The 13,387-nt window shown below is 36.0% G+C and overlaps 1 protein-coding gene across 1 annotated transcript in view; it reads left to right on the top strand.

Moving 5' to 3' along the window:
* Positions 1-11,420, top strand: part of LOC129951650 (kinesin heavy chain) — a 28,471-nt gene extending 17,051 nt beyond the window's left edge. The window contains exons 3-4 of the mRNA XM_056063898.1: positions 3,136-3,595; positions 3,681-11,420. Of these exons, the coding sequence (XP_055919873.1) occupies positions 3,136-3,595; positions 3,681-5,974 (2,754 nt within the window). The 3' untranslated portion in view covers positions 5,975-11,420. The remainder of the gene's footprint in view (positions 1-3,135; positions 3,596-3,680) is intronic.
* The last annotated feature ends 1,967 nt before the right edge of the window (positions 11,421-13,387 follow it).

The raw sequence follows: 13,387 nt of genomic DNA, 5'->3' as shown, positions 1-13,387 counted from the left end.
GAATTGAAATATATAAAGGGTGTTTTTTTTTTATCTACATGACAGTTTGACAGTTGAGAAAGTCATACTCTATTGACATTTCTGTTTCTTAAAATTATTCATGAATTTTTTAAGTTAATTCTCAAGATATTCAAATTGAATGTTTCGGTGTGGTTTACACGCTTTTTACTTAATAATAAACCAATTTAGAGCTTATGAAGTTTTGACAGAAAATAGATTTTGAACTTTCAAAAAACTTTGCGTAGTTATCTTATTTTTGTTAAAAATGCACTTAAGGCCCAGTTATAGATATCAATAGTTTTCATCATTGAAATTTTTTTGACAGGTTTGTTAAAGGTTTCCTTGAAAATGTCTGCCATATCCGTTAAGGTTGGTCTTTAAAGGTACAACTGACACATAGGAATATAAAGAAATGGATCGCTTAGAGTGGAACGATTTTGGTTAGAAATGCGAAATCAAGAATCAGCTATTCATTCACCCCTATTACCGATGTCGTAAACGACAGCAAAATATACAACCCGACACAATCTACATTCCATAAATCGTTTCCAACTTTTGTCACTCGTTTTGTTGTCGTGTGAAAACGTCTAGTGTGTTGAACTGTTGAACGCTTTCATTCAGCATTCTGTAAGACGAAAGAAAACGACGGCAATGAAAAAAAAACGACGGTATCTCTCGTTTGAAAATTTGTTTACGACGAAAAAATGAAGGTTCGCAAAACTGCAAGTTTCCTTTTTAATAATTTATTTTATGGAATTTATTAGTACTTTATTTGCGTTAAATAAAAACAAAATATTTGTTCACATTTGAATGTCCCTTATTTCACTTGAATTCCATACAAGTGCATCATGACTTGGTCCTGGATGTCTTGCATCATTGTATCGAAGCCGCATTTTATGATCGCAAACCTTAATATTGAAATGAAAAAAATAATTACCAACAAAAATAAGCAAAATACTTACTAACATCGCATTGAGGCTATAGAAACCTTTTTTGCTATAGTAAAAGTGTTGGTTGGTACGTGTGTGCCATCTAGACATCCAATAACGCCAGGAAAACCTGTCTTGTTAAAGAAGCAAAGCTTAGCTTCAGATTTGTCTGCGTCTGTCATTTGAATTCGGATCCATTTGTGGCAAATATGAACTTCCATGACGTTTATGATTTCATTAAAAATGTTTGATAACTGTTATTTGAGCTATTCCCAAATTGAAATCGTAAAGTACTGCTTGAATCTATTAAAGGGTGCAAAAATTTCACTACAATTTAATATAAAAAACTCACTTTGAATCAGGCAAATCAAATGTATTTGAGGTTTGTCTTCTGCTTTCTTTTTATAATTAATTGTGCTTTTTCAAAACTTCGGACTCCACCTTCTTCATCATCATCACTATAGCTACTCGTGTCTCGCGTCGAAGAACTTTTGGAATTAAATACTTTACTCTACAAAACATCAGCTTCATTTAGACACGAAACATTACAATTTGACTCTATTAATTACTTTTAAATCTCGAAACAAAATGATCAATAGTAAATCCTTATGATTGCTAAAACTAGCTCCTTAGACAGCTTTCCTATAACGACGAAACAAGGTGCCTCCAAAAACGATCTTCCTCATTTACTTACTTAAGGTGGCGCTACAGTCCTGTATGTTGAACTAGGGCCTCATCCAATCTTCTTTATGTGCAGGCCAATAATTCTCCATAAATTTTGCTTTTTGAACGCTGATCGAAGTGTTATTTACAAAGTAACCAGCGCCCAGATTATAAATCATGGGGATTAAAAGCAAATATCCTGAGATGGATGTGCACCATGATTGTTTTGGTAACCCCTATCATGTCAAAGGAAACAGAATTTAAAAGAAGACTAGCATCCATATACATACATACATCACTTATCCTGACCTGACAATCTTTCCGACACCATTAATGGAAGTCTGTATCAAGTTGGCCATGTTGTACGTGGTCATAGAAGGCTCAGCTTAAAGGGCTTTTAAAGTAAACTTAATGGGCATGTACACTACAATGTCACTTGTTTGGGTTCCTCCGGGGCACTTTGGAATCCACCATTTACGGGCCCAAAGCCTTTTTAAGGCACAGGATCAAAAACATAATCAAATCAGTGCAAAAGGCTACAAGACCCAAACTTGGGAATTAATTCTCCAAACTCAGACAAAACTATTCTCCAGTAAAAACAAACTAAGGCTAAAAGCATTTCACTGGTCACTGCAACCTTAATTGACACCTGAGGATCGCAGGATTAGAGAGCCGTGCAATCTGTAGATTTGGCAATGAAAAGGAGTGTTGTGGCAGCTCCTGAAAGATAAAAATGTGGTTATATATTCAATTCCTCGTCCTTCATATAATACTTTTTTGTGGGTTTATGCCATCGTTTAGTCCATCGGTAGCTCGTCCCAGTGTTGATAGATCCTAATCTGTAGAAAATTCCTCAAATTAAATAATTTAGAGGGATTGCTGAAGAATGACACTTTTATCCAGTCCCTCAGAGGACTACAATATATCATTTAGTCGATGGGCATCGGTAACCCATTATTCTTTTAATTTTATCATTTATTCGAGGTCTCAGCACTTGAAGAGACTTGACAGATTGTTGAATTTGATGCCCGTTCGCATATTTCTTGGTTTAATTTTGTATCATCTATTACTATGGGCTTAAGCTGAACTATGACTTTTCCAAAGTTCTCTTCCATACTTGTTTGACCAACTTTTCTTCTCGCATCACTTAACTTGTTGAACCATAAATGACCAAATTTTTGATAAAAATTAGGATCTTCGTCAAACATTTCCATCGCAAAATTAACTACGTCACAAAATTGTCTATGGTCGTTATCCTTCAAGACAACCTTGCAACGATATCCTGGATTAATTCCAGTACATCTTTCATACTACCACTTAAGTACCCATCCTTCGACTGTTATTTTTCTCAAAAACGTCGCTTGAAGAAGATTTCATTATTTAAAATTTTATTTCCCCTACCGAAATGAAAAAGAAAACCAACAATTTCTGATTTGATGACATAAACAATCACAAAGAGAAACTTCTTTCGCCAAATACTTAAAGAAACTTAAATAAACCACTTAACTAATTACTTAAATTTGTATTTTATTTCTATTTTCAGGGAAAAGTTTATTTGTTTGACAAAGTTTTCAAGCCAAATGCATCGCAAGAGAAAGTTTTCAATGAGTCAGCCAAGTCGATTGTCACTGATGTCCTTGCCGGTTATAACGGCACAATTTTTGCCTATGGCCAGACATCGTCTGGTAAAACCCACACCATGGAGGGTGTTATTGGCGATCCCGTCAAACAGGGAATCATTCCGCGTATCGTCAATGACATCTTCAATCACATCTACACAATGGAAATGAATCTTGAGTTCCACATCAAAGTTTCATACTATGAAATTTACATGGACAAAATTCGTGATCTCTTAGACGTGTCTAAAGTTAATTTGAGTGTGCATGAGGATAAGAATCGTGTGCCGTACGTTAAGGGTGCCACTGAGAGGTTCGTTTCGAGTCCCGAGGATGTCTTTGAAGTTATCGAGGAGGGAAAATCGAATCGACATATTGCTGTCACAAGTAAGTATCATTATCCAGTAACCACACTCTCTTTGTTTGTCCTCTCCACTTCTGGTATTTAATTGTGGTTTGTTTTTCTTTCAAGACATGAACGAGCATTCATCACGTTCTCACTCAGTCTTTTTGATCAATGTAAAGCAGGAGAATTTGGAGAATCAAAAGAAGCTTTCTGGTAAATTGTACTTGGTGGATTTGGCTGGTTCTGAGAAGGTTTCAAAAACCGGTGCCGAAGGTACAGTCCTGGACGAGGCAAAGAACATCAACAAGTCACTTTCTGCTCTTGGTAATGTTATATCAGCCTTGGCTGATGGAAACAAGACGCATATTCCGTATCGTGACTCGAAGTTGACGAGAATTTTGCAGGAGTCCCTTGGAGGTAACGCCAGAACGACAATTGTGATCTGTTGCTCGCCGGCCAGTTTCAATGAGTCCGAAACGAAGTCCACCCTGGACTTTGGTCGTCGCGCCAAGACTGTGAAGAATGTTGTTTGTGTCAATGAGGAGCTGACGGCCGAAGAGTGGAAGCGCCGCTACGAAAAAGAGAAGGAGAAGAATGCCCGTCTCAAGGGCAAGGTTGAGAAACTCGAGTTGGAGCTGGCCAGGTGGCGTGCTGGCGAGACTGTGAATGCTGAGGAGCAAATAAATATGGAAGACATTATGGAAGCGAGTACACCAAATCTGGAAGTGGAGGTTGGCGAAACTACCCCAGTGCCGGCAACACCGGCTGCCAACCTGACGGCTATGATCGGCTCCATCAGTGGCGACGAACGTGCTCGTCTCGAGGCCGAAAGGGAGAGGCTCTACCAGCAGCTGGATGAAAAGGACGAGGAGATCAACCAACAGAGTCAGTACGTGGAGAATTTGAAGGACCAGATCCTGGAGCAAGAGGATTTGATTGCGAATGCTCGTCGTGAGTACGAAGCTCTGCAATCTGAAATGGCGAGGATACAGCAGGAGAACGAGAGCGCAAAGGAGGAGGTCAAGGAGGTGCTACAGGCCCTGGAGGAGCTGGCGGTCAACTACGACCAGAAGTCCCAGGAGATCGACAACAAGAACAAGGAGTTCGACACTCTCAGTGAGGAGCTCCAGACCAAGCAAACTCTCCTTAATACCACGACTTCCGAGCTGCAGCAGCTGAAGGACATGTCGGCGCACCAGAAGAAGCGCATCAACGAGATGTTGACGAATCTCCTGCGCGATTTGGCCGAGGTCGGACAGGCTCTGTCCACCGACAACTCAATCGATATGAAACTCAACACAGTCGATTCAGCTGGCAAGGTCGAAGAAGAGTTCACAATGGCTCGTCTGTATATCAGCAAAATGAAGACCGAGGCAAAGAACATGGCCCTCCGGTGCTCCAACATGGAGACCCAACAAGTGGATTCAAACAAAAAGCTTTCCGAATACGAGAAGGACCTCGGAGAGTACAGACTACTTATTTCACAACACGAGGCACGCATGAAGTCGCTGCAGGAATCGATGCGAGAGGCAGAGAACAAGAAACGCACCCTCGAAGAACAGATCGACTCACTGCGCGAAGAATGTGCCAAACTGAAGGCCGCCGAGCACGTGTCAGCTGTGAATGCCGAAGAGAAACAGAAGGCCGAACAATTGCGTTCCATGTTCGATGGTCAAATGGACGAACTTCGCGATGCTCACACCAAACAAGTCGCCGAACTACGTGACGAAATCCTGTCCAAGCAACATGAGATGAACGAAATGAAGGACGTCCATCAGAAGCTTATCCTTGCCCATCAACAGATGACAGCCGACTATGAGAAACTCAAGCAAGAGGAAGCCGACAAATCGTCCCGCCTCCAGGACATCATCCTCACAAACGAACGACGCGAACAGGCGCGCAAAGATCTCAAAGGCCTAGAAGACACCGTGGCCAAGGAACTCCAGACCCTGCACAATTTGCGCAAACTTTTCGTACAAGATCTGCAGGCTCGCATCAAAAAATCCGTCACCAATGAGGACAGCGAAGAAGACGGCGGCTCTCTGGCCCAGAAACAAAAGATTTCATTCCTCGAAAATAACCTCGATCAACTGACCAAAGTGCATAAGCAATTGGTGCGTGACAACGCCGATCTGCGTTGCGAATTGCCCAAACTCGAGAAACGTCTCCGCACCACAATGGAACGCGTCAAAGCGCTCGAAACCGCACTCAAAGAGGCTAAGGAGGGCGCTATGCGCGACCGCAAACGCTACCAATACGAAGTTGACCGCATCAAGGAAGCCGTCCGACAAAAGCACCTCGGCCGACGAGGACCACAGGCGCAAATCGCCAAACCCATCCGTGCTGGTCAGGGAAATATTGCAATCCGCGGCGGTGGCGGCGTGGGACAGCTCCAACAAGCAAACCCAGTTAGCTCGTAAATAATATGCAATTAAATAATAAAAACAAATTATAATAAACATACAAAAAAATATTATTATACATAAATAATTATATACATAAAAACATATTTATTTACAAAAAACAACAACAAAACAAAGCAACAAACAATAGAAAATAGTTTTTGAAAAATTAAAAAAATAAAAATAATCCAAATTTCAAAAAATTCACATCAAACAACAAAAACAAAAGCGAAAATAAGAGAAACATGAGTTTAAAAAAATCACATCCAATCCAATTCAATCCTAAATCCAGTGAAATGATGTTCCAAGGAAGAAAGAATCATTCAAGCAAACGATAATAAATGTTGCTTAATTCAAAAAGGGAACGACGACACGTTACCTTCGACGACGAACAGAACAAGAATTGAGGAACTCAACAGCGATAGCTTTAGCGTTAAAGTCACAGCTCATTGCACTCCACTCCACTTGGCTTTTGTATTTTTTAACTAAACGACAGGTGTACTTGCAGATAGTTTGTTCATTTAAACAAAAAGAAGGCAAAACAACAACAAAAAGCAAAACTAATGGATTAATGTTTGGTGTGTATAGTTAATTTCGTTTTATACTATTTTTCTTTTTTTGTTTTAAGACGATCCAAAGAGTTGCGCAATTAAATTGTGCCGGTCTCTCTCTCTGCCTTTTGTGTATTATTTGTTATACTTTTTTTTTTAAAAAGAAAATTTATTTGTAATAAAAAAGGTTTAATTTAAAAAAAAAGAAAGGCTTTGAAATGAATGAACAAAAAAGTCCTCAAATACAAAAATAAGAACAACAAAAATGGAAACAGTAAAAGAAACAGAGACTATGAGGAGATGATCTCATATAAATGTGAAAGTGATGATGAATAGAAGCCACAATAATGACAAGACCAACGACAAGCTTCAAGAATTCAACAACAAAACAAAAACAGACACATACATTTTCTTCTCCTCTATGCCACTCCACTTCCAAACGTCCTCACTTTAAACATTTCATACTACACAGCACATGAATGCTCAGGTCTTTGAAATTGAAAGACATTGCGCTGTAAACATTCAAAATTTGGGTCACCGCATTTTCTAGTAGTTGAGGTTATAGGACTTGTCTTTTTGTTTATTCAATAAACAAAAATAACACAAAACTTAAGGGCATCCCATCATAGAGTAAAAGAAAATATGCGGAAGTTTGTTTTATGCATTCTCAAAGAGTGTGTGTACACGTCGTAAAATTCATTGATGCTTCTGGTTCTGATTCTGTTTTTGATGATAAGAGATGAAAATTGTGCGAACTAGCGCCAGGTTAGAATTGGTGCTGCCTCTGCTGCAGTGCAGATTGTAGAATGTATGTCAACTTTTTTACCTAGTTAAGTGATTGGAATAGGTTCTTGGGGTGGTTGGGGGGTTTATGATGTCCATTTAGGGTGGGTGGGATTATGTAAAGGCCTATTCTACTTTTTCGATTCGATTGAAAAGAAAATGAAAATAAACGATTTGCTGTTTGTTTAAGGCCTTGTTTTTCAGATTTTTTTTTGTAAAATCAGAGGAAGTGAAGTCAAGAACTGAATGAATGTAAAGTAATTCTTCAGAGGGAAAGGCCTGGTTACTGATAAAGCATTGCCTTCTGTTGAACATAGAAATAAAGTGTCAGTGAACGCAGTTAGTACCGAGATGAAAAACTTTAAAATTTGTTCATTCTATTATCGGTTTTGACTTTTCTGTCCCTGAAACACCAACATAAATAGATTTCGGAACTCTTTTGGCTTTCTTACGAAACTAATAAGTTATTCAATAAAGTGTTTTTATATTCAGGGTCAGATTAGGGGACTAAACTGTCAACAAAAAATCTGTGTTCTTTTTAGCTAAGACCCATTAGAGCTGTTAGCAACTGTTTATTTTTTCAAATCAGAGTTGGCTCAGAGAGTGTTCTATGAGTTTAGAGTAAAATGACCGAGCTATAAGTGTTAAAAGCTGAGCTAGGGTATTTTTACCTAATTTGAAACGGGTAGAATTTTGTTGGTTCTACTTTTGTGTTTTATTTTCAGTTAAATGCTCACATGTGTTTGATAAATAAATCGGAGCGCTCTAGTCGAACTCTGCTCCGAGCGTACACAATATGTATTGCAGTAAAACACGAATTTTATCCCCGAAATAAGAAATAGTAAGCTTAAACTTTGCTTGTACCTCCTTTTTTATATTCTAAACATTGTGTGAAAAGTCTCATAAAACATGTTGTCCGCGTCAAAAGTCAAGGACCGCCAAAGGTCGAGGCTTACAACTCGTGAACCGCTCTTTCGTGATTATCTCTGTTTCTATAGCTACATAAGTGTTAAAACCTTTACCAAAACTTTCATTTAAGAGGTAGAAGGCAGGAAATTTGAACCGCTCAGCAAAATTTTGAAACTAAATTAAAAGTGAAAAAATGAAGCATTGGAAAAAATGTGTAAATGATGACTATTATCACACAAAAATGGCAGGCACGTGATTTAGAATCCTAATAATAGGGCTGGGTGCTTCAAAATGGATTTCTTATCCAATGACAAAAATGCTATCATTAGCTCCAATTGAATTAATTAAATTGATGTATTGTAATTATGGTCCATTCTGTGGGTGCAGATAATATGGGTTGCAATGCTCATTAGTTATTAAGGACTTCGTTGGAGCACCAAGACCTATTCCTGGGGTCTTAAATCAACCCAAAATAGATACTAAAAATACGCTAATTGAATGCTTTAGTTATCATCGGAGGATTAGACATCCTGTTAAACATTTACACTTTAAAAAAAAAAAAATATTTTTTTTTAAATTAACTTTTCACACAACAATTTATTTAAACAAATTGCTGAGGAGTTCAATTTCCCCCCCCCCCCCCTCTATCCCTAAAACGCTGGAGGGTATAAGACAATATGTAGAAAATGTTATGCTGAATCTTTTGTTAAATGTGTTAACATCACTTTCGGCAAATAAATTGAGATAATCACAATAATGCCGACCTTTAGCGGTCTTTAACTTACGACGTATTGTTTAACAAACCAAAAGAGAGGTATAAGCAAAATTTCAGCTTGTTCTCTTAATAGAAGCTTGAACCTTTTTTCGTTATATTTTACTGGAGTAATTCTCAAGTTCTACTATGTGCTCTCCTCTTGGTTGAAAAAGAAAAACTCCTAAAAACAATGCGTTTAGTGATTTTTATTTCAAGAGGGATTCACATCCAACTCACAATTGGCGAAAGGAAATCGAAATCAATATTAGTCCCTAAGGTGCAGAGTGTCTACATCGTGGATTAATATGACGAATAGTATGAAATGTCCAATTTTTTCAGTAGAGTTTGAAATTGGAACAATCTAGTAAAATAGTAAATTCAGAGGATAAAACATAAAATACACCCTTAAAAACTTGACCTGTATAAATACGTACCTTCCTTGATTCTCAACTTCCATACAATATTTCTGTTTAAAAGAAATTCTTTGGAACCTTGAAGTTATGTTGATTTTATTTGGATATTGGAAAAGACACAAATCGTACTTGGCCTTATCACAAACCCCTTCGTCGTTCGTGGAAACTCGTACTACAAAGGTCAATAGAAAGTTATCGAAACAAAAGGATTTTTCTAAAACTTAGGTTTCGGTGTCAATATCTTAGCTACGACTGAATTTATGACAGTTTTGTATTGCCATTTTTATTGCATGTGACGTGATGTGCAATGCGTAAAAGTGTCATGCCAGAGGTCTTCTTGGGTTTAATCCTTACCTGTACCATCTAAATGCTTTTTTTCACAGACACTGCTGTTAACGAAAATCTTCCAAGAGCAATTCTTGTCATGAAAAGTGCTTTCTTAAATTAGACTTTCGGATTCGGCATAAAAACTGTGAGCTCGGTGTTTGTGGTAAGGCCACGATAGTTTTTCTCGTGTAGTTTGGAAGAATTAAAACAATTCTATGCATTGCAATTGCAATTTACGTTGTAGTTTGAACACGTTAAATATATCACTTTAGCAAAGCAATTCATTGACCTCGGGAGATGTAACATTTCTACAATTCAAATTCGGGAGAACGTTTATAACCGTCGATTTATATTCCAACTAAAGATCGTCTTGCATTTCCTGATTCACTTTTCGCTGCAAAGTGATCTCAGATCTTCTTTTTAATTACCATAATGCATTTTTGTATTTTGTATGAACTCAAGAACTTCAGTCACTTTTTTATATCTGTGCTGTAGAACTCCCTCAAAGGACACAAGACAAAAATGAAAAAATAGTAAAACAAATCCAAAAATATATTAAAGGAATTCTGTTTGTAAATAAGAAAAACATTTTAATCGAATTTCTCTGTTCATTCAAATTATATAAACACAAAATTATAGAAATGTAAAAATTAGCTTTTGCTGAAAAATTTAAAATATTAATAATAAATTAGAAACAAATTCAACTAAATTCAAATTAAAACAAAATAAAAAACAAGGATATCACAATATTGAAAAAGAAAACATGCTTTAAACAAAACTAAAACAAAAAAGAATATTTAAATAAATAGATTGCAACATTTTGCAAGAAAAGAATAAATTATTTAAAAAAAGCTTTCAATCTGACTTTTCAAAACAAATGCTTAATAAATAAAAACAATGCTTATTAAATTTGTTTTTTTGTTGTTCGTTTGATGTAAATGTAGGTGAAAATTTATTTAATTAAACAAAAAAAACTCTGCTTACAGTTAATTATTATATTGGGGGAGCATTTGATGTGAAAAAAGAAAAATAAAAACAAATAAAATTTAGTTTTTAAGAAATTGAAAGAAGCCTTTTTTATAAATAAATAAATAAAAAAATAAAAATCAAAAAAAAACTAACGTTAAATGCTTAATTTATGTGTAATTTTAGAAGAAAAATAAAATAAAAAATAAAAATGTATTTTTTATATAAGAGTTCTGCTTTTTATTCTATTTATTTATTTTATAAATAAATTATAACATTTTTAAACAATGCTCCCTTTGATGGTTTTCTTTTTGAATTTTTATTTTTTCTATGGTGATAATGAAATAAACAAAAACTAAAAATAAATTATTAACTATATAAAGTGACTATAAACAAAGTTAAAAGGCTCCAAAAAAAAGAAATACAAATAATTTAAATTCTCACAGATCGACATTTATAAAATAAATCTTTTTCATTGAGATTAAAGCTTCAAATAAAATTAAATTCTCACAACAATCAATTCAATAATAAATAAATAAAATTATAAAATTAGCTTGGATTTTTGTAAAGTGAGTCTCAAGTCACTCTCACTCTCAATGTCAACATAAACTTAATAAATAAAAGAAACAAAAATAATTATGTAGATTATTTTCATATTATTATTTATAAATAAATAAAACAAAACAAATGTATTTATATTAATAAAAATAAATATTTACACAACACCATGAATGGAAATTAATTTAAAAATATATAAAGAACTCAGTTTTTGCTTAATATAAACTCACATAAATCACAACACACCACTTCAAAAAACTAAAAAATGAATAATTCAACAAAATAAAAGAAAATTGCAAACAAAACAAATTAATAAATGGAAAGTTGTTGGGTATATTTATTTTATGTTATTAAAAATTTCGTTCCTGAGGCGTACTTAGGGACTGCACTCTGCTGGATATGATTAAGAGTTCTTTTCATAGGCAGAGGCAATTGTTTGAGGAAGGATTTAATTTTTAGGTGAAGGCATTTCCAAGGATCTGGGGATGACCAACATTCCTTATATTCCAATTAGGTTAGGAGATAGGATTACAAAGGAGATACCAATGCACAATGGCTTTGAGTGCCTGCACATTGCGATGAGTGGGAAATACTAGTCTGGTAAAGCATTCCACATTCGTCTAGTACGATCTGGCTGTTATCTACAAGACTTATATACTTCCAAAGCTTGAGTATAATTCCATTATTTCGCTTGAACATCGTCGTAAGGTTTCTTGTCTAACCCTTTTTTACCCTTTTATGCTCTAGAGTAATAGGCAGCTGCATTTCTCTCCTTAAGCAGTTCAACCGTAATACTCGCGCTTCTAGGAATCCTTATCAGTATACCATAGAGCCCAGCCGAAATTAGGCTCAATAGTACAATAGTGGATAGTGAGTATTGAGTTATTTGAAGCATTAAATTCTACACTGTTTTTGATTTCCCATTGAACAATGCTGTCAAGGTAATAATTCAATGAACTTATGATACGCTGTCGTTAGTTTTCCATATCCGAATGACTAGGATGAGAACCTAAAAAAGAAATTTTAGGATTAAAATCGACGTTCGACGTTGTTCGAAGTACCACAAAATACTCCCATAGGCTTTCTGTTGCGCGTAGGGGGGGGGGATACAAGTATGCTCGAATACATACCTATTTGGGGAAATAATGTTTACGTAATTAACTAAACCGAACTAAAGAATTAAAGTAATCATACAGATATTAAAGGTTGAAGGTTTTTTTAGGCAGTTTGATTAACCTACACAGAGAATAAAGTCATAGTTGCTTAAGATGGACTTTTCTTTGAGTGTGTTTATCGTCGTCTTAATTTTGATCATATTGGATCAAGCGCTAAGACATACATATCTTTAAAGTGAAATTGAATTGGTAGAAGTATTCTTTGTTTTTTGGGGAAACGATTTCGTCGGCGTTGTTCAAAGTTAGAATCGTACGGCAAAAAACCGGACGGCGACGTTTTGTTAGAGGCGCGAAGAAAAGCAGATACGCTTTTATATTGTACTGTCACGGCAAAATCCCGGCACCGCGCCGTGTAGCAGCCGTCTACTGGCACTACAGTATACGGCAGCTGGACGGCCGGCGCGCGTACGTGACGAAATGCTTGTTTTCACATTATACAATTTTATTCGTGCTGCAGAGTTCCATCAGCCACTTCAAGACATGATAAAAAAGTATACTAAGCACAGGAATCCGGCATAAACCGTGTTTTACCATTGATCTGGTTAATGCCGTCCGGTTTTTTTCCGTACGGTCAAAACCGTATAGTGTGAAACGAGCCTTAAAAACAAAATAACGTTTATTTTTTTAATAGACCTAAGAAGTTCCTTAAAAAGGAACATTTCGTCTTTTGACTGCGATCAGGGGATTAACACGTTTGTGGGCAAAATTAGCATTTTTCATTTTGGCTGTTTGTCACGCGTCTTTTAAACCTAATCAGACCTATTACGAATTCCATAGATATCGGAGACTTTTACGAATTCCGAAAACTGTATCCTGAAAACTACCATCGATTGTTTGTTTTGACCCTTAATAAGTTTTTCGGAGCGAAAACTGTCGGCAACATATACTTCGTTAGAGGTTCAAGTTGCATTCGGGATATCTATTATCGAATGTAGAGCAAATATTTTGTACCTACTGGGAGTTCTTTTAATTCTAATAAATTCCTTATGGGTTTG

Source organism: Eupeodes corollae, chromosome 3 (genome assembly GCF_945859685.1).
Source record: "Eupeodes corollae chromosome 3, idEupCoro1.1, whole genome shotgun sequence".
Classification (NCBI taxonomy): Eukaryota; Metazoa; Arthropoda; class Insecta; order Diptera; family Syrphidae; genus Eupeodes; species Eupeodes corollae.
The sequence above is the reverse complement of the archived record's forward strand: the minus strand, read 5'-3'. Positions and strand labels throughout refer to the sequence as shown.